This window comes from Ochotona princeps, chromosome 25 (genome assembly GCF_030435755.1).
Source record: "Ochotona princeps isolate mOchPri1 chromosome 25, mOchPri1.hap1, whole genome shotgun sequence".
Taxonomy (NCBI): domain Eukaryota; kingdom Metazoa; phylum Chordata; class Mammalia; order Lagomorpha; family Ochotonidae; genus Ochotona; species Ochotona princeps.
This window is the reverse complement of record NC_080856.1, coordinates 30,149,350-30,175,105: the sequence shown is the minus strand read 5'-3', so window position 1 is coordinate 30,175,105 and position 25,756 is coordinate 30,149,350. Positions and strand designations below refer to the sequence as shown.

Below are 25,756 nucleotides of genomic sequence, written 5' to 3'. Positions count from 1 at the left end.
CTACAATACACATATCACTACGATGCCTGGCAACTTAAATGGTACTGGGAATGAGTAACTATCTACCAGACTGTCTTGCTTTTTTGTTTTTGAAATCGTAAGTAGTGACTCAGATAGCCTTAAACATATTTGTCCCAAGCATGTGCTAAGCTTTAATCTATGCTTAATCTAAGCTTGAAATTATTCTATGAATTAATTTCCAAATAAATGAGTTTTAAGTGCAATGATACATAGCCAATACTCAGTTTCTAGCAAATGTCACATCCCAGGGTCTCCAGCTTGCAGACAACCTGTTTCTGATGTCCACTGTGTCATAATTTAGAGGTAGTGTCATTATTAATATTTGTTTAATTAAACTCAACTCCAAAGAAGCTTTCAAGAATGAAAAATATTAGACTTCCAATATTTTTCTTACCAGGTAAAAGCTTTGGTTGTGTCTTTAGCTCATTCTTTAATAGCGGTCTTGCAACCAAATTTCTCAATTGTTCTGGATCAGTCTCTGTGGAAATAAAAGTTACTTTACTTTTAAAGGTAATTTGAACATTTGCATTTGAGAGCTGCACATGCTCATGTGCATTGGTTAGCCTTTGTGAAAATAACAAAGAATTATAGTGAAATATCATGATTACTGAATCACCAAACATTAGAATTTAAAGGTCTGTTAGTAATCATGAGACTCAATGAACTAAATCTTACAGATGCTTAATGATTTGACTAAAACACACTTATAGTTAATAAGAAAACTACTCTAGGGGCCCAGCACGATAGCCTAGTAGCTAAAGTCCTCGCCTAGCATGTGCTAGAATCCCATATGAGTGCTGTTTTGTGCCCTGGCTGCTCCACTTCCCATTCAGCTGGCTGCTTGTGGTCTGGCAAAGCAGTAAAGGATGGCCCAAAGCCTTGGGACCCTGCAATTGTGTGGAAGACCAGGAAGAAGCTCCTGGGTCCTGGCTCTAGTCTCCTGGCTTCATTCAGATTCAGCTTCAGCTCTTGTGGCTACTTGGGAAGTAAACAGTGGAACAAAGATCTTTGTCTCTCTTTCTCTCTGTAAATCTGATTTTTCAATAAAAATAAATTTTTTTAAAAAATAAAAAAGTAAACTACTGCAAACACCGATACTTCAGAATTCCTTAACCATTATCTCCGAAACAATGCTCTCTCTTTTGCAATATAAAAATATCATTCATAGTTTATTATAACATGAATTTTAACTTCACATTACAGTTATATTTATGCTGTAGGTATGTACCTGGTAAGGTAGAATACAGCTTATTTCATCAAAGACCAACGTGAAAACCATGATCTCCACAGACACAGAAAACACAGAAAATCTTCACTCTCCAAGGAATATTAAAAAATCTCCTTTTAGGCTATGGAACTTAAAATCAAATAGGTGTGAATGATGGAAAATGATATTAACATCTCTGGTCTGTCTTACACTATTTTATTTTAAATTTTTTTTAGTAAAATCTAATATGTGTATCTTTTAATAGGGTACAGTGTGATAGTTCAACACACATATACAGCATAACAGAATAAAGTTATCTTGGTGAGTCTTTGGAGCCTACCAGCTAGCTGCTGCCTCTCAGTTCTCCATACAGCCTCTACGGAATTTTGAACTCTAGTCAAACTCTATACTGTGAGTCACTAAGGCTTTCTGTGTTACACCGTACTTCCGCACCTATTATTTGAGTTCCTGCTGCTCCTCCACTCCACCCTTCCCAGGCTGCAGTTATCACCACCTTAAACTCAGATCAGCTGTTTTAATAAATTCCCACAGGCAAGAGAGAATAGGTGTGTGGTATTTGTATTTCTATATCTGATTTATTTCACGTAACATAAAGGTTTTGGATCCTGTCCACTGCAACATATCCTGTCCACTCTGCAGCAAACAACAGGGTTTCATTCACTTTTATCAATAAAAGATGTTTCATTGACATATTTTCTTCATTCACCCATCAATGTATATCAGACAGGCACCATCACACTTTAGCTATTTTGAATATTACAAGAAGTAATCATAATAGTAATAATTCCAGTGAGTATATGAGAAAAGTGACACCTGGAAAAAACGTTTGGTGGTGATGAAAATAAGCATAGCCACTGTGGAAAACAGGATGGAGGCTCCTCAAAGCGAATGCGACATGTAACAGAATTCCTCATGTATGAGTGTACGTCTGAAGGGGATGCAATCAGCATATGAAGGAGATCACCACACTCCTACATTCCTAGAGTACTACTAACTAAAACCAAGATATGAAGTCAACATAACAAGACATTTTGTGGACTGAGAAAATGCGCCCAGTTCTGTCCATTTAATATTTACATCTGATAACTCTGAAGGATGTGCATCAAGTATGCAGAGTATCCAGAGTGACAGCGGCAGCTGTATCTGTTGGAGATCTTTTGGAGTGAGAAATCTGTTATGACAGTGCTGTAAACACTGTGGCTTGAATTTCTGCTGTGTGCGTCTAAATAAGCGCAAAGGATTGTTCTACATCTCTAGCAACAAAGAAAGCACCACCACTTCCTTTGTAGCAAGACAGGGGCCTGTTGGAGCACCAATTCATTGTGAACAAAGATACGTCACAGGGGGAAGAACACATTTTTTTTAGATGAAATACATAACATTTTTAAAAAGTAGAAACACCTTAGCAACAAAAACTGGGTAACAAAACCAAACATACTTTAGTCTCTCTGGTACCTTTTCCAATTAGCATATATAAGAAGAACTGACTGACTTGAAATTAACATCCAAATATTCATATTCAAGCCTATTCTGACACCTTCAAAGAGTTTACAACAAATCCCTGATATATACTGATATATAGTGATCACTGTATTTATATTTCTCTATTCCTGGAAACGCATGCACACAGATGCATATAAATGCTAATACACCAATGGGACTTCAAGATTCCAAGATAGCTGTAGTAACAGGAAACAGATGTGCTGATTTTTGACCAGGAAAAGTTAGTGGGAGCAACGCGGGGGAAGTACATTCCAACTGGAGATTTGGAGATAAGTTTGCAGAAGAAACTCTGCAAGAGACATAGAGACATTCTGGAGTAGCAATGAACAGTGAAACTCGGCTGTGAGGAGCTGATATCGTAAACAACCCTCATAGCCGTGGTCTGGAGTCGACACAGGCCGCCAGGAATGAGGTGCGAGCACAGCGCAGTAGCCAGTATCACAGGTTATACTTCCTGAGGCAGAGCCCTGCTGACCAAAGACTTTCAGTTGGACTGGAACAAAGTGGGAGGCAGGGTGCTCACATATCCCCAAGGGGGAAGAGTACATTTTTCCTTCACATCTCTGCCCAATGGCATAGATGACTAGGGGGGAGATCATGTCAATTTAATACCGAAAAAGCTGTTGTAGCTTTAGCACATGCATGCATGAATATATAACCAGGGAATTTTATCAGAGGAGTAAGTCTGCATTTTCCACTGACTTTGAGTCATGCATTAATGCTGGGAAGCCTCCTCAGCACAGGACTATGAAATGTGCAATCCTCCATTGTATAATGGGCTTGAGATACAGACTGTCATGATAGAGCACCCATAGGCAGCTGGTGCGAGGAAGGCTACTGTTCTCTTCACACAGACAACTGGCTGATGAGATGGAGTGAATACCCTGTAACCTGTCACTATGGGAGCTTGGTGTGCAACAAACAAGGGAATTCTGTAATTGCATGATGGAGTGTGGAGTGCAGCTAGAACTCTGACCTAGTAGCATGTCTGACATCATAAGCTCCAAGACCCCTGATCGCCCAGAGTAGGTCCTTTTAAGATTCTGTGAGCTTCTCTTCACTCATGTGCCAGTGAGCTTGAGAGCTGCAGCCAGTGTGGGCTTACCCTAGGCACTGATCATTTTGGAAGACAGCTGGCAAGGCTGGGATAACTCTAGTAATCTAGTAGATACGATAATATCCCACTTTCCTGCTGACAAAGAGATCTCCTATGTCCAACTTGGGTGTCACCCTGTACTTTAACTTCATTCTGAGCTCTGACCAGAGCTCCCTGGCCCCTCACAGCACACATTTCTGGATGTTCACTTACAGGAGCAGTCACTACACTAAACTTAGTGATAAAATCCATCGAAGGAGAAAACCAAGCAGTGTTTCCTCAAATGCCTAAAAACAAATGCAGAAATACAACAAACTAGAACAGAAAAAACAACATCACTCTTCAAAGGGAGGACACCAACATTTGAATATTAAGATGTGAAGAATAAAGTGGCAAATGCCAGAAAATGAATTCAAATGGCCATTACTCGAAAACACACTGAAACAAACTAACGACATATAGAAATCCAAACATAATATGAACAGAAGATACTGCTTAATGATTAAGATTTGATGAGAAATCAAACAAAAACTATTAGAAATGAAGAAGTCAGTATCTAATACAGCCAATATAATGATAAACCTTAGCAAATTTAACAAGACAGAAGAAAGAAAATCCTAGTTAGAAGAAAAGTTTTGGAAATGTCCCATTTTGATGAGAGAGAAAGGAAGTAAAGAATGGAGGGAAGAGGGGTGAAGGAGAAAGCTAAAACACTGTTAGAGATTTAGGAGTTTTTCAAGCAACCAGACATTAGTCATAGGAGTTCTTGATCATCTGGAAGAGAGAATGGATTAGAAGGCCTATCAAGTGAATTTATATCATAAAAATTGCCTAATTTGGAGAAAGACAGGGGCATTCAATCACATGAAGTACACAGAACTTGATAGACATAATCAAAGATCTTCACCATGACACATAATCAGACTTACAACAGTAAAAAAAAAAAAAGAAAAGAAAAGAAAAAGAAAAAGAAAATCTAAAATGAACATGAGAAAAATGCCAGCATACTTTCAGTAGGTTTGTAATTGGACTTATAGTTGTTTCCCAACATGGGGAGAGGGTTTAGGGAGGGGTTGGGAGAATCCCAGAGCCTATCAAACTGTGTCATAAAATGAAATAAAGAAATATAAATAAAGGGAATAGAGTCCCTTCCCCCCAAAAAAAATAGTTGTTTTCTCATTAGAAATCCTATAGTCTGGAAGAGAATGGAGAGACATAGCACAGATTCTAAAAGAGAGAAACTGCCAACCCAAAATCTGTACCTTGGAAAGCTTTCACTTATAAAATACTGTCAAATAAAGTCCTTCCAAAAGAAACAGACTGAAAGAATTTTTTGCCACTTGTCCTGCCTTAAAAATTACACTTAAGGATCTGTTACACCAGAATCAGAGAATGACCATCAACATTATGAAATAATGTGAAAGCAGAAAGTTTCCTAATAAAACTGCCAAAGGAATACAAAGCAAGCAATAGGAATATCAATGGAAATGATGAGACTCAGTCATTAGTTATCAACAATAGCCTTGAATGTAAATGCCACAGACTGTCCACAATAAAAGATACAGACTAGTGGAACTGATTAGAAAAAATTTAAGCTATTTGTTGCCTAAAAGAAATATACATCACCAATCAAGATATTGAAAGCCTAAAAGTAAAATCATACAAAAAGGTCTTCCATGCTAACGGAAAGCAGAAAAAGAACTTGCATAGCCATCCTATAGTGAGACAAACTGGACCTTAACACAGAAAACCTGATAAGAGATGAAGAAGGCAATTACATGATTAACGTATCAATTCAACAGAAAGATGTGACTATACCTAACGTCTATTTAATGCTAGTGTAGCTTGCCATTTAAAGCAAACATTAATGGTTCTAAATGGAGACTTAGACCCCATACATTAATAATTAACCTTCAATATCCCATTTTGTCAGTATACAGATCAACTAGACACAAATTCAACAAAGAAATATGACAGTTTATCTACACTATGGACCAAGTGGGAATAATAGATATTTCCAGGACAGTTGCACAATACACCTTCATTTAATCCCCTCATGGAATTTACTTTAGGATAGACAATGCAACTGGCCATAAAGCAGGTCTCAGCAAATTCAAAGAAATCTGATGTCACATCACCTCTTTTCTGAATAGAGTTCAGTGAGCATGGCAATCAACAACTCAACAAACTCTGAAATAATACACAAACACATGGAGACTGTTAATACACAATTGAATTAGAAACTGGTAGAGAAGTAATGAAAAAGGAAATAAAAATTTTCTGGAAACAAATCAATATGACAGCACAGCATATAAAAAGTTAAGGCAAACAACAAAATCAGTGGTAAGAGCTACATTCACAGGAATTAGTGCCTAAACCAAGAAATCAGAAAGGCATCAAATAGACATAATAGCTACAGACTAGACTCAAAATAAGTTGGAAGAAAGAATTAAAATTAGAAAAGAAATAAAGAGGGCTAGCACATTGGTTCAACTTGATAATCCTCCATGTCTAAGCATCAACCTCCCTTATGATGAGTTTCTGTTCTGGCTGCTCCACTTCCCATCCAGCTCCTACTTGTAACCTGGCAGGCGTACTGGAGGCTGACCTTAAACCTTAGAGCCCTGCACTCATGTGGGAGACAAGGAAGAGGCCCCTGACTCCTGGCTTCGCTGGGAGTGTAAGTTAGTATAGCCACTATGGTAGACAGTATGGAGAGTGCAAAAAGAACTGAAAATTGATTTGCCATAAGACCCAAACATCTAACTTCTGAGAGTATATCCAAAGGAAATGAAATCTGCATGTGAGAAAGGGATATGTAATCCTATATTTGTAGCAGCATAATCTACAATAGCAAAGACAGGGAGAAAACCCAGATGCCTGTCAAAAGAGGAGTGGATAAAGAAACTGTGGTACATCTACTCCATGGAATACTAATCAGTAACTGACAAGATTCAAGGTCTACCATTTGCAACCAAATGATCCAACCTGGAGACCATTACGTTAAGTGAAATGAGCCAATCCTAAAAGGACAAATATCATACGTTCTCTCTGACATAAGGCAGCCTTCATACAAAACATAAGATCAACAGATGGAACTGTATAAAAGAGGTGTGAAGATACAATACAGTGTGCATCTCTACTTCCAAATCAAAGATGGACTCCCAATGACACTGTTCAATTTATCTTGACAATAGGATGCTGGACTCTGCCATTCTCCATACTTACAATGTCAGATTACATTCAAATAGTAGAATGATGTACTTATGACTGTTTTCTGAAGGACTGTATTGATGTAATAAAAGAGTGGAAATCAGTGGGGAGAGAAAAGGAAGGGAAATCCCAGAGCTTTGGAACTGGATCATAAAACTAATTTTAAAAGGTGAAAAAACAAAAACAAAAACAAAAAGACAGGAGAGGACCAAGTTGACATTCAAATTATAAACATCAAACTCGAAGTCAAGATGACCCTGATGGATCAGAACGATGCCTAAAGCTTCTGTAGTTGGCTGTTTATGTGATATCTGGCTTTCCACACAAATGTGAGAAGTTGTCTTTAGGATGGTTTATGTTTTTATGATGATTCTCAAATGGCTTTGAGAATTCTCTACAAAAAAATAAAAATACATATTCAAAGAAAAATGTTCTGTTATGAATACAAATTTGTAACTGAACCCCCAAGCTGGGTCACTCTTTCTCTATCAAATATTATGAGCACAAATGAGAAATCCATACTTTCGAAAATGAAACTGAAGAGTTTCCATAAAACCTTCTAACATGATGGAGTCTAATTATAAAGATAATTTTAATTAAAAAATAAGCTTTACTCTAAAAGTACGAAAAAAAAATCCCGTGAGACACAGGCTAATTTAAGGGCTATCTACATGAAAAAAAAAAAAAAAAAAAAAAAAAAACAAAAAACCTAAAATGAAGAGTTTTTAAGAAGCAAAACCAATACATCATTTTTCAAAAAGAAAAGAGGGGTGTTAAGAGGTAGGATACCTAAATTCATAAATCATAAATTAAAAAGATATAACTATTGGTAGCACAGAAAAAAAATTATCAGAAGTTACCACAAAACATTATACACAGCAATGAAAAATTTAGAATAGGAGGGGTTTCTAGACACATGCAAGCCACCAGAATTGAATCATGGAAACACAGAACACACAAATACACCAAGAACCAATCATTAATAAAGCTTCTTACAAGAAAGCAAACCCAATGTTTTGGCTTCACTGCTGAATCCTACCAACTGTTTAAAGAAGAACTAATTCCAATTCTTGTAAAGTTATTAAAACAGCTGAAAGGGAGGAAATTCTCCCAAACTCCCAGAAGGCAGGCACTTTAATTCCAATACCAGAAAAAGATACAATAAAGAAAGAAAACTGTAGGCCAATATCACTGAAGAACATACATAAAAAAAAATTCTCAACAAAATGCTATATAATCAATTCCAAAAGCACTACCAGATGCTCATTCACTCAGACTCAATGGGATTCATTTCTGGTATGCAGGGATGATTGAACATATACTATTCATATGAAACATCACATTAAAAACTGAAGAATAAAAACCCTATGACTATATCAATAGATGCAGAGAAAGTATTTGATAAGATACAAGGACATTTTTTGACAGAGACCTTAGGCAGACTGAGCATAGAAGCAGCATTCTCCAACACAGTCAGTGCAGAACAGCACAAACACATCCCATTGGGGAAGCAATTCCACTAAGACCTGCAACTGCTGAAGAATAAACACTTTCATCATCGCTCTTCATTGTTGTTCTGGAAATCTAGTAACAGCAACTAGGTTAGTAAACAAAAGGACACAACCTGGAAAGAAAGAAGTTTAACACTCTGTTTCTTTCTTTTTTTTTTTTTTTTTAAGATTTTATTATTATTGGAAAGCCGGATATACAGAGAGGAGGAGAGATAGAGAGGAAGATCTTCCGTCCGATGATTCACTCCCCAAGTGAGCCGCAACGGGCCGGTACGCGCCAATCCGATGCCAGGAACCAGGAACCTCTTTCGGGTCTCCCACACGCGGGTGCAGGGTCCCAAAGCTTTGGGCCGTCCTCAACTGCTTTCCCAGGCCACAAGCAGGGAGGTGGATGGGAATTGGAGCTGCCGGGATTAGAACCAGCGCCCATATGGGATCCCGGGGCTTTCAAGGCGAGGACTTTTAGCCGCTAGGCCACGCCGCCGGGCCCAAACACTCTGTTTCAAGATGACATGGGCTCACATATAGGAAGACCAAAAAACTCCACTAAGAGACTTCTGGGATAGATGAGTTTTGTGAAGTTGTAGGACAAAAAATCAACATGTAAAAGTCACCAGATTTTGTATACGCATAGTTCCATGTCAAAAATAACTTGTAGCATCAGTTCCATTCACAACAGTTATAAAACTATTTAAATATTTGTGAAATAAATTTAACAAGGATGTGATGAATCATTATCATATAAATTATAGTACATTAAAGAAAGACACAAAAATGGAAAACGCTTTCATGTTCATGGAATAGAAGAATTAATATTATCACAATTTCCATATTGCTAAAAGTTGCTTAAAACTCATGCAATGCCAATCAACTTCTCAACATTCTTCTCAGTTCTAAAAAAATGTTAAAATTCATATGAAAACACACAAAAAAATCTCAAATAGTTTAATACAGGGAAGTTATAATTAAAACGGCCTGTCATTGGCACAAAAAGAAACATGCAGACCAACAGAACTTAACAGAAATCCTAAAAAATAATCCACGCATCTATATTCAAGGATTTATTGACAAATGAGGTGAAGGAGAGTAAGGATAGTCTCTTTAATATATGGTGCTGACAAAATTATGTCTAGATGTGTAGAAGTATAAAACAAGACCCCTACCGGGCCCGGCGGCGTGGCCTAGCGGCTAAAGTCCTCGCCTTGAACGCCCCAGGATCCCATATGGGCGCCGGTTCTAATCCCTGGAAGCTCCACTTCCCATCCAGCTCCCTGCTTGTGGCCTGGGAAAGCAGTCGAGGACAGCCCAATGCTTTGGGACCCTGCACCCGCATGGGAGACCTGGAGGCGGTTCCTGGTTCCCGGCATCGGATCGGCGCGCATCGGCCCGTTGCGGCTCACTTGGGGAGTGAATCATCGGATGGAAGATCTTCTTCTCTGTCTCTCCTCTCTGTATATCTGACTTTGTAATAAAAATAAATCTTTAAAAAAAAAAAAAAAACAAGACCCCTACCTTACACCCTGTGCTGAAATCTACTCAAAAAGAAACCAAAGAGCTAATTATTAGAAAAAAAAACACTAGAAGAAATTACTTAAGGAAAACAACCGTGACATTCTACAACACATTGTCATAAAAAAAGATTTCTTAGAAGAGACCCTGAAGACCTATGCTATTAAAGCAAATATATGAAAATATGAGATTACATCAAGAAAAGTACCTTCTGAAAAGGAAAGCAGAAGGAAGTTGAAGAGGAAACCAAGAAAATGAGAAATGGGAGAAAGATTTGTGAAGTATTCAACTAACAAAATATTAATATCCAGGATTTATAATGAGATCATGAATCTCAAAAGAAACAAAGCAAACAACTCAGTTAAGAAATGGTTAAAGGACATAAACAAGTAATTTTCAGAAGATGAAATACAAATATCCAACAGACAGAGAAGTATACTCTTAGGATAACTAGGCAGTAAACAAACAAACAAAAAACGTAATTACAGGGCCTGGCGGCGTGGCCTAGCGCATAAACATCCCCACTTGAATGCCCTGGGATCCCATATGGGCACCAGTTCTAAACCCAGCAGCCCCGCTTTCCATCCAGCTCCCTCCTTGTGGTCTGGGAAAGCAGTCGAGGATGGCCCAACATCTTGGGACCCTGCACCTGCGTGGGAGACCTGGAAAGAAGCTCCTAGCTACTGGCTCCTGGCTTCAGATTGGCTCAGCTCCAGCCACTGTGGTCACTTAGAGAGTGAATCATCGGACCGAAGATCTTCCTCTCTGTCTCTCCTGCTCTCTGTATATCTGACTTCCAATGAAAATAAATATTAAAAAAAAAAAAAAGTAAAATAGTACTCAGCCATAACAAGAATATTTTTTTTGCAATAAAATGGATACTACTGAAAACCTTCATGCTTAGTGAAATAAGGTGGTCCCCAAAAGACAAACATGTTTTCCACGATCTGTGTTAAATACTACAAAAAATACAATGTAACTGTAGGGGTGAGACTCTAGAGAAGCTACTGTTTACAACCTTTGCCTTTATTCTTGAAGAACAATAGGTTTGTTTTTTTGGTTTTGTTTTTGCTTTTCCATCTTCTGGTTGTTGAATTCTTTGCCTGATGGAGAGTTAAGCTCATGATTGAGAGAACTGAAAGTATGCCAAAGTGAACCCATATAGGAAAAAAAAAATGAAGGAAGATGGTGGGGGCAAACAGAAGCCAGAAGAGTGGGGAGGCAGTTAGCACTATAAAAGCTATTCTGGCATACACATGAAATCTGTTCAGTTTACATGAATAAAATAATTTTAGAATGAAATAAGGTATAAATCTTTTGCTGCACCATTACATTTTATTTGTTCATACTTCATTGAGAATTTTGCAGCTTCAAGCCCAAGGTTTAGTTTGGCCCTTCCCTGGTGGTGTATGCCATTTCAGAATGAATCAGTGGATCAAGGAGCTCTCTTAGTCTCTCACTCTCTCAAATAAATGAAAAACAATGTTTTAAAAAAACTAGACAATTTTCAACTTAATGACAAACCATTTGAAAGACAGTGATATTGCCGATTTGGTGTTAGTCAAATTTGTTTGCTTTGCCAGATTCAAAAGATATACTCCTCGTGTTCTCTTCCATATTTGGAAGCCAAGATGGTGCACACAGACTAATGAGTAATAAAGCAGAAGAGTGAGAGGAAAGGGGCTGGAGGGGGAGGTTGTACAACAGGTACCAAGCTATATTAGGTGAAGGAATGAATTCTGGTGTTCTAGAACAGAGTAGGGTAACCACAGTTCACAAAATCTATTGCTGCTAGATGTTTATCAAAATTACCTTTAAATGTTTAAAGTAAGAGAAATGCTATCCACTCTGATGTCATCATTTATTGCATATATGAGTTAAGTATTACATTGTACCATTCGAAATCTACCATGAACACAAAATATGACATTCAGAATAAAGATTATGTTCTCAATGACAAGCTTCAATAGAATCTATTCAAGGTGCAATTGTAGGTTGACTGAATAAAATGCAAGAATTAAATTAGGAAGATTATAACTTAACTTGATTTTCTATTACATACTTAAAAAATAGAACTGTACAGTAGAAATAACTTTGCATTTTAAAACTTTCTATTTTAAAACATAAATCTGTACTTACCAATCACTTTGTCTAATCCTAAGTGAAGTATTAGGTCATCTATTGATGTACCAGATGCTGGAAGACTTTTCACTTTATTTGGAGGTTCCGGTATTGTTTCATGTTTAGCTGAAATTATAATAAATTTTCATATCAGGTTATTTAATGTTTACTTTGGGGTAAAGTTGTAGAACATAAAACTAGTAAAAAACACTGTACCCTAAAAATATTTAACCTTTGAAAATTGGCAATGTAACCTACCTGCCAGATTATTACAAATACATCCAATAATGTTTAAAAATTTATGAAACAACTCTAATGAGCGTTTTTCTAATATTGCCTTTCTTCAATTCTTAAAAATACCAAAATAAACAAAACTTTAAGCACATTTACCACATTAGAAGGGCAGATCTTAGGGATATCATACACAATGTGGCATCTTGGAATAACCTATTGGATGGAACCTATTCTCCAGCTAATAAACGCAAATGTCTACTGTGACTGAGTCTGATCACACACCAGGGAGAAAATCAATCTGGCAGCAACTGAGGCAATGTGTAAAGAGGTGAGCAGAGCGCACCTGCTTCATATAAAGCTAGTATGCCCTCTGAAAAAGATGCAGCACAGATATTTTAAAGTTCTCAAATAACAAGCTCAGCAGATAGATACATAAGAAATTACAGTTTTTCAAAATATTTCCAGGTAATCTAAAAGATTTACATGTTTAATGTGCAAATAATCAGATGGGGCTAAAAGAGAACTATCTTTGGGAGAGGATTAATTTTGGGGAAGGACTTCAGAGCCGATCAACTGTGTATTCATTAGGAAAATATTCCTATTTGTCAGCCTATATATATATAATTGCTGTCTGGAAATGGAAGAGAAATGTGACTCTTATGCAGATGCCTTTCCCTCACCAAATAACATTTTTAAAATTACATATTTATTGTAAAAGGCATAGATATGGAGAGAGGAATAAAAGAAATTTCTACCCACTGGTTCACTCCCCAAAAGGCCTTGTCCTTCAGAACTAGGGCAGGGGCAGGGCCTGGAGCTCCATGTGTGTCTCTGTGTTCCCTGGCATGTGAGCAGAGAGCTGGATCAGAAGGAGAGCATCTAGAACTAGACCTGTGGCTCATTTAGGATTCTGGCATCACAGGCAGCTATTTAACATGCTCTGCAACAGCAAGAGCATGTAGCTTCTGAGTCTAGTACGATATCTCTTCAAGACAGATGGCTGATGTAGATATTTGAACTGTGTTCTCAGCGATTCTCTAACATAATCAAAGTTACAGAGTACTAAGAATACTAAAAATAACTAAAAAGTACTGCTTTAAAAACCCTGATAAAGTGTTGTGAAATAATGAGTGACACTGGGCTCGGCGGCGTGGCCTGGTGGCTAAGGTCCTCGCCTTGATCCCATATGGCCGCTGGTTCTGGTCCTGGTGGCTCCACTTCCTCTCTATCTCTCCTCCTCTCAGTATATCTGACTTTGTAATAAAAATAAAATAAATCTTAAAAAAAAAAAGAAAGAAATAATGAGTGACATGACCTGTGCTATCATGGACCCATTTATTTCAAAGGCCATGATCAGAACATTACTGAAGATTCCACTGCAAAGGAGCAAAACCCTTTGCACAAACTCAGAGTTAACCAAGAAATACATCGAGAAAATGGGGTATTCGAAATGCAAAACACCTGATATAAAGCATCTTATCAACAAGGAGAAGCACATAAAGCAGGCATTCAAGGAATTTAACGAATATGTCATACAGGAAATAAATCCAGTGAAAGCTTATATATTAAAAATGAAGAATACAGTGGAGCAAATTAAAAGTACAGTGGAGAGTCGCCAAAATAGAATGAAGGAATCAGAAGAAAGAATCTCAGAATTGAAAGATATTTCCTGTCACCAGGGGAAAACAAACAAAAAGCTGGAAGCAGAGTTGAGTCAAGCTAAAAAAAGTATTCAAGAATTAAGAGACACTATTAAAAGACCAACTATAAGTTATGGGAGTCCCAGAAAGCGCAGAAAGAGAAGCTGGGATTAGAGGTATACGCAATGAAATAATAAGGGAAAATATCTCTAATTTAGAGAAAGAATTGGGAAACATCCAGGAGGGGCACAGAACTCCCAACAGGGTTGAACAAAGGCGATCTTCACTAGAGCACATGATAATCAAGCTCTCTTCAATTGAACAAAAGGAAAAGATCCTTAAAGTGCATATGAAAAAAAATTGACTGACATATAAAGATCTGCCAATTAAATTCACAGGAAACTCCATAGGCCAGAAGAGAATGGAGCAACATAGTAAAGATTCTAAAAGAAAAATACTGTCGACCCAGAATAATGTACCCAGCAAAGTTCTTTTTCCTTGAAAATGAAATAAAATTCTTCCACAGTAAATTTGAAAGAATTTGCCTCTTCCAAACCTGCCATACAAAAGACAGTTAAAGATGTTCTCTTGAAAGAGAAGAGGAATCGGGCCCAGCGGCTTGGCCTAGCAGCTTAAGTCCTCGCCTTGAAAGCCCCGGGATCCCATATGGGCGCCGGTTCTAATCCCAGCAGCTCCACTTCCCATCCACCTCCCTGCTTGTGGCCTGGGAAAGCAGTCGAGGACGGCCCAAAGCTTTGGGACCCTGCACCCGCGTGGAAGACCCGGAAGAGGTTCCTGGTTCCTGACTTCGGATCGGCGCACACCGGCCTGTTGCGGCTCACTTGGGGAGTGAATCATCGGACGGAAGATCTTTCTCTCTATCTCTCCTCCTCTCTGTATTTCCAGCTTTGTAATAAAAATAAATCTTTAAAAAAAAAAAAAAGAAAGAGAAGAGGAATAGCACCCAAAAAAACTAAAGGCAAATGCAAAGAACATCCCAGTTAAATGCTAACATGGGACTAAATCAATGAACAACCCATTGCTAAAATGACAGGACTAAATTACCACCCATACATATTAACCCTGAATGCAAACAGCTTAAAGTCGTCAATCAAATGGCATAGACTGGTAGACTGGATTAAAAAAAATAAGACCCATCTATTTGTTGCCTACAGAAGACATATCTCATGAACAAAGATAAGCAGAAACTATATCTCACGGATTTTAATTTTTTTTAGTGTCATCTCTTTAAAACACTTTCTCCTTAAATTTTTCACTGATTCACAGATCATACAGTAGCATCATTTACTTTAAGAAGGTTCTTGATTTTCTTTTCCATTTCTTCAGTGACATATTAATAATTTGGTAGCACGTTATTTAACTTGATAGCATTTTTAATTCTTCCTGTTACAATTTTGCTTGGGGGCTTTTCATTTAAGGGGATGTTTAGTAACTGTGTAATGGAGAGTATCATATCCAGTAGCATGTTATTTAACTTCATGACACTGTAAATTTCTATTTCTCTCTTCCTGTTGTTGATTTTGTATTGTGGCTTTTCATTTAAGGGGATGTACATTAACTGTGAAATGAAGACTATCATATCCAGATGTGAGGATACAATGCAGTATACATCTCTACTTTCAGATCAAAGATGGGCTTCCAATGAAACTGCCAACTCTATCTTGACAATAGGATGCTGAACTCTTTGCCATTGTCCGTGCCCACCATGATACACAGAATGTTTATGAAAAACTGTACTAAAGTAATAATACAAGGGAACTCAGCAGGGATGGTGGAGGTAACTGGAGGGGGGAGTAAGGGAAATCCCAGGGCCTATGGAACTGTATCATAAAATGATAATAATATGAAAAAGTAAAAAAAAAATTGAAATGGGAGGGGGCTAGATGAACGTGATTTTTTTAAAAAGGAATTAAGATTTTAGAAAATAATGCTTATACATTTCTTATACCTATGTTGATTTCATGATCATTCAAATGCATGTTTCATAATATTGTTCATGTAATCTCATCAATAAAACTCAAACCTTCATGAAAAGAATAAAAATATATACATGCTATCACTACATAAATCCAATTCCTAGGAAGTATTTTCCTACTGTCACTTTGTGAAACCCTAGTATAAGATAAAAACAAAAACCCCAGACTCCTCAAATAAATTTAAAGTATACAATATAGTAATTTACTAGTTTCATGAATTTTAATTCTTAATAAGTTACCTTTATAAGTTTCCATTTTAAAGGTAATATTTAACTATAAAGCCATATACAAAACTGATCTACATTTGAAACATTTTTTTAAAAAATTATTTTATGCCTATTATTTAAAAAGATTTATGTCAACGTCATACATACTTGTCAATATTCGAGGTTGCTTAGAATCGCTTGTTTTAATTTGAACCTTGTGTCCTGTTTCTACACCTTTAAGTATAAAACCCTCTTCTGGGAGCTTATTCATGTCATGATCTATCAAGATAAAATAAAGTTCCAGCAAATTAAAATAAAAACAATGTTAAAATTGTTCCGATTATGTACTAACCTTAAGCAGTTACAGAGAAAGAGGGAGAGAAAAAGATCTTCTCTATACTGGTTGACTCTTCAGCTGGTTGCAAAGATCAGAGCTGCGCCATGCTGAAGCCAGGAGTCAGGAGCCTCCTCTACGTCTCCCAAGATGGTAGTTGAGCACAAAGCACTTGGGTCATTCTTTTCCATTTTTGCCAGCCTTTAACTGGGAAAAATTTTGGATGTGCACTAGTGAGACATGCACTGGCACCGATATGGCATGATGGCATTGCAAGCAGCAGTCATGCTCACCAGGGCATAATGCTGGCACCAATCTTACAGATTTTGCATTTTTCAGATAAAACTCTGAAAAATTCGAAGTATATTAATTCCCCTTCATATACTCCCACAAGAAAGAATACATTTTGATCTCAATTTCTAGTGATGCACCAATAACTTCTAAAATTATGAACAAGAATGTAAATCAATATAATCTTTATCAATTACTTTCTTCATGTAAAGTTGGTATGATGAGGCAGAAATACAACAAACTGGAAATTATTTCCCATTGCTACATCTTGCATGACAAAACATGTTATGTCCATGCAGCTTTTTCATTTATATTTTTAAGGACATAATTTAAACTGAAATAAACCAGATACAGAAAGACAACTACTATGTTTTCTCTTATCTTAGGAACTTAAAAAACACTCTCAGGGCCACCGTGATATTACAGCAGACTAATCCAGTCTTCCACCCGGCGGAGCCAATTTATGTCCTGGCTGCTCCACTTCTTATCCAGCTCCCTGCTTATTGCCTGGGAAAGCAGAGAAGAATGGCCCAAGCCATTGGGAGCCTGCACCCACATGGGAGACCTGGAAGAAATTTCTAGCTCCTGGCTCCCAACTTAAGATCAGTTCAACTCAAGCCAGTGTGGCCATATGGGGAGTAAACCAGCAGATAGAAGAGCTTCACTCCATTTCTCTCCTTCTCACTCTGTAAAATTTGCCTTTTAAATAAAAATAAATCTAAAACATCCTCTCAATGTGAACATGGAATGTTGATTACGAGAGACTGGGAAAGTTTTGCAAGGCATAGAGAGAGGGGGTTTGAAAAAAAAGGGAGAGTATATGATAATAATTATTTTGAGACAAATTGATCACTTAATAATCAAATATTTAACAATATTTAGTTATTATACATTACACCAACATATGCTGGTAGCAACAGGGGAAGCTGGAACTGAGGTATATGGCATTTTTTGTATTGACTTCGCCATTTTTGTTACTGCTTCAAAAAAGCTATTACATTTTGTTACTACAAAGTTTTCAAAAAGGAAATAATCTAATAATGCTACTAATATGCCTATATATAAGTAATATTTCATATAACACATATAAATTCTTTACTATCATAAAGTCATTTTTATTGTTTGCTTTTTAATTTTGACTTTGGTGTTTCCACCATTTGCGTACATTTCAAATTATTATACAATAAATTTCAATGTTCTTTTCATTAAATTGCAAGATATGAAGTCATGTTTAGAGAAGCTTTCCTGAAAATTAGATTAATCTATGTATTTACTTAATGTCATGCTTTTTATGGAATACATCTACATATCTGAAGATCCATTTGTTGAATAATGGAAGATAAGTTTGACTAAGTAATCAATATTACCCATCCGTATTGATACAACTTGTAAAATATAACATCTTATAATATCTTATGCCATTATAATAAGGTAGGTTAAATGCCTCTTCCCCAAGATTGCTTCCTTTTCTAATACAATTTTTATCTTGAAATGTTATTTAATATAAAATGTATCATCAGCTTTATAAAATCGAGCAACAACTGAAACAATGTATAATCACTGAAATTACTACTGAAGTGCATCATTTTAGACAGTCTTAGAACACGACGCCTTTGTATTTCCTCAACATTTCTTTTTCAAATCAATGGTTGCTGATTCTATTAAACAAATACAGCATGGTTTCCTGTGTTTGTTCAATTTTCACCTTCCTCAATGCTGGAAGCTATGAGCGTACTTCAAACTGTTTAGGTAAAATAGATTGGAAAGACAAGATAAGGCTGCTTTCATGCATAAGCAAAGGAAAGCTCCCCACAGATGTGCTTTTGGTGGACGTCCTGGAGAACCTCCTCAGGCAGCAGCGTTGTTGGGTTCTGGTAGACGATCTGCGTCAGCTGTTCTGATGAGTATCCCCATTCATGCAATGCTCTACTTGATTCTTCCAGGTTCCAAAGGTAGGAACGCAGGAATTTAATAAATAATAACCATGTTAAATAATATATCCTGGGCCCGGCGGCGTGGCCTAGTGGCTAAAAGTCCTCGCCTTGAAAGCCCTGGGATCCCATATGGGCACCGGTTCTAATCCCGGCAGCTCCACTTCCCATCCAGCTCCCTGCTTGTGGCCTGGGAAAGCAGTTGAGGATGGCCCAATGCATTGGGACCCTGCACCCGTGTGGGAGACCCAGAAGAGATTCCTGGTTCCCGGCATGGGATCGGCGTGCACCGCCCGTTGCGGCTCACTTGGGGAGTGAATCATCGGATGGAAGTTCTTCCTCTCTGTCTCTCCTCCTCTCTGTATATCTGGCTGTAATAAAATGAATAAATCTTTTTAAAAAATAATATATCCTAAGTAATTTAAGTTTTTTTTTTCCAATAAATTGGCATGACATTTTATACATTTGTTTAAACAGAATGAGATGAGACTTAATCCTGCTTTCAACTTTAAATATATGTTATGCATCCCAAAAGTAGAATACTGGGGGGTATTCATTAAAGATATATTTTCTCCAATATGTTGAAAAGAGACCATCTGCTGAATGTTTAAGTATGCCAAATATAAAATTTATAAAAGCAATTAAGAAAACTCAAATTATATTTCTTTTTTATAAATTTGTCAACATTTATTAACATTTTAAAGAACTGAAATTGGGAACACCCTGCTTTCTCTATAACTGCTACCATACTGTAAGAATAACTATAAGACATTTTAACTGCAACAGAGGAATAGTAGCAAGACAGAGTAACATCCAAAGAAGGGTTTTGCATCAGAGTTTAAAAGAAATTATTTCCCTACTTTAAAGTCAAACATGATCACATTTTCCAATAGTCCCACCAGCTTTCAGGAGGTGATTACAACACAGGAAAAAACTAGATTTTCTGTATGAATTTAATTATGTGCTGAAGGCAAATTAACCCATCTCTCAATCTTGCCTTCATTCAGTGGCAACAACGAATTCCCTCTGGGGTTTCTTTGGGGATTATCCGTTAAATTTGACAACAAATCTTTAATAGATATCAAGCTTTCCACTGTTTTTCTTGTTATTACTTCAAATGTTTAATTATAAAAACCTAAATGATTTAATTGGATATCCCTTTGTGATCACAACACCCAAATTTTCTTCAAATGACTATTTGATAATTTATGCTTATAATTTATATTATACATACCACGTATTTTCAGTTGGGCACTTCTGGCTTCACTCATTTGAGTATGATCTTTTGATTTTGACTCTGATGGCAAAAGATGTTGATCTGCCTCCTGAACCACCCTCTGACCTACAAAACAGATGTTCAAAATACACCGAAAAGAGTCATTCAGCTCCTCTAGTAGCATGTTCAAACACAAGGACATATTTTTTATTATGTGGTAATTTTCAAAATGTATGTCTATTGCTAAATAATCACCAATTAAGCACATAAAAATTGTAACAAGATTAGCATTCCTGAATAAATCATTGAATTATGAGAAAAACTGACATACTTCCCTCTAATGCAAGAGAAAAGTCAGGGAAAAATTATATCACATAGGACATGAACGATATGAATTACATATCAAAGTAGGGGTAACATCACTCATTTGTTCTGAAATAGTAATCATTATACACTCTTGCTACAAACACTGAAAGCCAAACTCTTCTGCAATTTCTTTATCTTTTGCACACTTTTATATTAAATTGCTCATCTTTTTTGAGGATACTAGTGCATTAACTCTCCATCTGGCATCGTCTTGCAATCACACTACACAATAAAGGGGAGTCCTGAAGGCCAACAGCAGAGGGCAATTCTTGAGGAGTGATTTTTGGGGAGGTGTGTATAGGGATTCACTATATGTGGAATTAGGGATAGTCTGAGATTTAAATTTCTTTAATTTGTGGTCAGGTGGTTAAGCAAATGTAATAAAAATATAGAAAAAAGATAATGAGGAAGTCCTGGGGAAGATTTTCTAGGGAAGCATGAAAGTGCACCTAATTATTCAAGCGCCACACAGAAGGTGGAACTTATTTCTGTGTAAGCTCTTCCCCAGATGACCTGTTTCTGAAGGTCAGTAAGACTTTTGGACTAGCTACTTCTGTGCTTATTTGATGCATCTAAATACCAAGAGGCTATGGAAGCAGTTTTGCAATAGGTATATGCCATATGGAATTTTCCCATTTGGGAATAATGCTGGATATTGCCACTACTAAGGTCTCAATTTGGCAAAATTGTAGGACAAAACTAAGTCTCCTGATACAGTGTCATTTTCCTGCAGGATTAGCAAATCAGGTGGGTAGAGATGCACTGCCATAAATTTTACCTAAGAGAGAAGCAAAATGGCCTCAACGAGCAAGGTAGCTAATTTATCTTCTCTAGTTCATAATCCTGAAGAATATCTCTTTCACTGTCATAATGCCTCTGCATCATTTCCAAACAGAAATGCATGCCTGCAACGCATCATAAGGGGCTTTTGCCTTTAAAATTTACTGGCATTATTACAAATCCCATTACTCAGAAGAGCCAAGTTTGCTGAAATAGTGAAATGCGTTGGTAAAGTTCCAATTGCTTGGATATATGAAAGGCAGCACCCAGAGAGACAAATGTGTAGATCCGCACAGGATTTAATACACACCTAAAACCAGATGACAGCATATGGCTCTCTCCACTCCAAGTCTAGCAACTCTATACAGTGTGTACATCAACAATGTACTTACAGAATTTTTGTCTAATTTCCCAAAGCCTTTAATGGAGTTACATCACAATGGCCTTTGTGCCCAAGAAAAGAAAGAAAAGTCGTCACATAAAAATTCTAGAAGTGAAAACAGCTTGCCATTTGGACTTTCAGTCAATCAGATCATTCAATCAGCAGAGATGGGTTTCTCTACTGGGCACGGGATTGATCCCAATAATCAGGGGGAACAGAGCTGCTCATAATGAATAGAGAACGTTTTGTGTCCCAGGGGTTTCATTTAGTCAACTTGTAATTCTCCCTTGCTCATAAATCATAAAATTGGAATGAAAGAGAATCTATTAAGATAAAACCACCATAGTAGGTATCATCAAAGCAAAAAGTTTGTAACACTTCACCGGGTTAAAAAAAAAAAAATCTTACATTTGCTAAGAAGGTGGCAAAAAATTCGTGAGAACATGGGTGTGTGTTGGAGAAGGAGAAGGTTTATAAAGGTGGGATCTGATGGTGGAAAGCAGTCAATGATTACACTGTCTGATAGACTCTCACATACTCCTCTGACTACGAGCTTAGGCTGGAGCCAGAGTAGGGTATAGGATTCTAGTGTGTCATCTTTGGGGAGCAGAACACTTTCTCCTCCTCATCTTCCCCATGAAGTACATGGATCAGCAGGGAGAAAGCACCACTTTGAAGAGGGCCTGGACCAACCAGGAAAGACTACCTCATTGAGATCAGCAAATGTCTTAACAGCTCAGCAGATTGCAGACCCCGGCTATGCACATATGCACATGATTCTGTGATGATGTCTAAAGGATATTATCGCCTTGGGCATTATTCCATATGGCCCACAGCCTTTGGATCTACCCTTCCAGTTTGGCAGGGGTGGCCACGTGCAATTGGGACTGTTAGGTGCACACACCCGTTACACTTTTACAGGTTCCAAGGCATAAACTACCAAGGTGGAGCACTCATGAGTAGCTGGCACTGGAAATACATCTGCTCCCTCTACGGTCAGGCAAGGCTCATGGGGCTGAGTGGATCCTCAGCAAATTGGGAAAGTGGGAGTCTAACAAATCAAGTTGTTAAAATTCTTTGCACAATCATGTGTGGCATGTACTTGGGTCTTTAAACACACAAAGCACTGCACAGATCATCTGTGTGGTACACATTTGGAATATGTGGTGATTATAGCTACCAAGTACATTGGGTGTTGATTACATTGAGATAGAAGAGGTGAGGTTATGATCACACTAACAGTACTAATCTTTCTCCTCCACACACACAAAAGAAGAGATCCACCATGTCCAACTTCAGTGTCACCTTGGACTTTCACCATGCACTTAAGCACTGACCAGAGTACACTGGACACACAGTATATGCACCTCCAGATATCCACTAAAGGAGCAGTCATCCCACCAAAGCCACAGAGGCATAGTTGAAAGAGAAAAGCCATCAGAATAGGAAAATCATCAAGCACTTCCAGAAATGCCTCAACATAAGTAAATACAAGAAACAAAAACAAGGAAGACTTATGACTCCCTTATGCATCCCAAAAGGGATAAAGAACTTTGTAACTAGACAGAAAATCAACAAAGAAACAATGGATCAAAGGAATACTATGTACCAAGTAGACTAGTTGATACCTGCATAACTTCATCCCACAGTTGCAGAATACACACTGTTTCCATCAGTGCCCAGAACTTATTCTGGGATATACCGTATGCTAAGCAATAAAGATAGCTTGAGAAAAATTTTTTTAAAACTTGAAATAGAGAGAAAAAAAGATGGGCAACTGCAGGAGTGTAGGAGGACATTGTGACCGTAGAACGTCAGTGAGCACATGATTACAGTTGGTTGGATAATATTTGGAGGAGAATAACCAAATGGCTACCTTTTGTATACCTTATTGGATATCATTTGCATAAGAACAGTTGAGTGGAGAGTATGTATATGAGAAGACCTGGTGAAACATACAAGACAAAAGAGTTCCAAACAAAAGCATTGATGGTTTTGTTGATGAGCTCAATACTTCCTCCCTTATCCTGTATGGCCCTCAGTGTATAAAGTTTGATGCCACTAATAAACTACGGCTTTTGACCATCAGTCAGGGTCCACGTGTGTTATTATCGGCTCCGTGCACCAAGTCCATCGCTGCGGGACAGCGACACAGGAGGTTGGTGTAACTGAGTGTGCAAAGAGAGAGGGACAGAATTAAGCAGAGGAGAGAGCAGGAGATGCAGAATTGCAGGGAAAGGTGTTCGAAGCTCCAAAAAAAAAAAAGGGACCAAAAAAAACCTCACATAGGCAAGAGAGCAACGCAGAAGAAACTCAGCCTGAGCTGGTAGAGACGGATACCATCCAGACCAAACAGGGACTCAGTCAAAACCTGGTGAGTCACAATTGACATAGGTAAGACACCAGCAGGAGTCAGCTGACCCATAAGAGACGGAGAGAGGCAGGAAGACTCTTAGACCAGGACACTGCTGGTATAACAAACAAAAACTGACTCAAGGAGGAAACTACAAGCACAGTCCCTAACAACCTCTTCCAGAGGAGGGAATGCCTTTTGGGGAAAGGTAGTTGGGATGTGAAGTGCGCAGGTTGGAGACACGTGGGGCGAGATCTGAGCCCACTCCCACCCAAGGGCATTTGGATTTGAGCCACCCAGAAGGACACTAGAATCCCCTGAAACAGACACAGAGGCCCCCAGGGTCAGACGTTTCTCTCAGCAAAATAAGAGCAGACTCAGAAGATACATTTAGATCAGTGTCATACCAACACCCGGCACACCGTGGGGTAACCCAGCTGCAGAGCTACAAATTCCAGGGCAAAACAAAGCCACACAAGCCCACACTATGACTTGCCAGTTGGAGGCTAGGGAAGGAGCAGTGCCCCACTGAGTATGAAGAACCTAGGTACTGACTGCATACTGTGTAGCAATGGCTGGGCCACTCCTACTCTAAGCTACTACACAGCGAGCAGAGGCTGTGAAGGTGCTAGGCGAGAGGGAGCTTGCACAGGGAACTGGAATTTGCAGGCTTTAGTTAGCAAAGTCTTGCCTGAGGCTGGGAAACACAACTGTTGAGGAAACTGAAACTACTGGTCACCCACAAGGTGGTAGCAGCTGACAAACACCCTGATTGCCTGGCCATCTGACAGACTCAAAACCCAGAGCATCAGAGAGATACAGTGGTCCCAGAAACCCCCCAAAACACATCAGAAGCTAACATTTCAAAATCACAACAAAGCACAAAGCAATGGGGAAAGGTACCAGATAAGGTAATTATTCAGATGAAAGAGCCAGCCCTCCCCCAAAAAGTGACCAAAAAATAACCTCAGTCTCAGAGTTGCAAGACAAAGACATTGAGGAGCTACCAGAAAAAGAATATAAAAAACCATGAAACTCTTCAGAGACAGTGAAAAGCATTGGGAAGAGCTCAAGGAATTCAAAAATATCATAATCACAGAAATTAAGCAGGCCCAACATGAAATCTCGCAACTGAAAAACACGGTGGCAAGCTTGACAAACAGAATGAACAATTTAGAAAAACAGAATTTCAGATGTAGAAGATAACCAAATTGAGAACAATGACCAATAAAATATTTGTAAGAAAATCTGATCAAAACCAAGACATCTACACAAGAAATAAATGACATCAACAAAAAGTAAAATATCACAATTATAGAAATTCCAGAAGGTGTGGAAAGAGAATTGGGATTAAAGGTTATGTTCAATGAAATTGTAAAGATGAAATTCCCAAACTCGAGGAACAACAGAGCAATACATAAGAGAACATAAGAGCAATACATAAGAGAACACCAAATAGATTCAACCCCAAAAGAGCCTCACCCAGACACATCGTACTCAACCTCCCCTCAAATGAATATTAGCAATGGATATTAAGACAAGCATGAAGAAAAGACAAAGTAACATTTAGAGAAAAACCAATTAGAATCATTGCTGCCTTTTCAGAAGAGTCCCTTTAAGCAAGATGAGAATGGAGGAACATCTTTCAGACCCTAAAGCAATAAAAATCTCAGCCAAGAATATTATATCCAGCAAAGCTCTCATTTCTATTTGAAAATGAAGTAAGATACTTCCACAGTAAAGAGAAACTAGAAGAATATATCAACACTTAAGTCAGCCCTACAAATGCCCCTCAGAAATGTGCTGAAGTCAGAATGGTAAGAA

General features: G+C 37.9%; 1 protein-coding gene across 1 annotated transcript in view; it reads right to left on the bottom strand.

Annotated features, from left to right (window-relative positions):
* Positions 1–25,756, bottom strand: part of LOC105942581 (coiled-coil domain-containing protein 7-like) — a 192,298-nt gene that overhangs the window by 48,233 nt on the left and 118,309 nt on the right. The window contains exons 28-31 of the mRNA XM_058681281.1: positions 20,070–20,177; positions 16,448–16,558; positions 12,221–12,328; positions 416–499 (exon numbers count right to left, since the gene is read on the bottom strand). Coding sequence (XP_058537264.1) covers positions 416–499; positions 12,221–12,328; positions 16,448–16,558; positions 20,070–20,177 — 411 coding nt within the window. The remainder of the gene's footprint in view (positions 1–415; positions 500–12,220; positions 12,329–16,447; positions 16,559–20,069; positions 20,178–25,756) is intronic.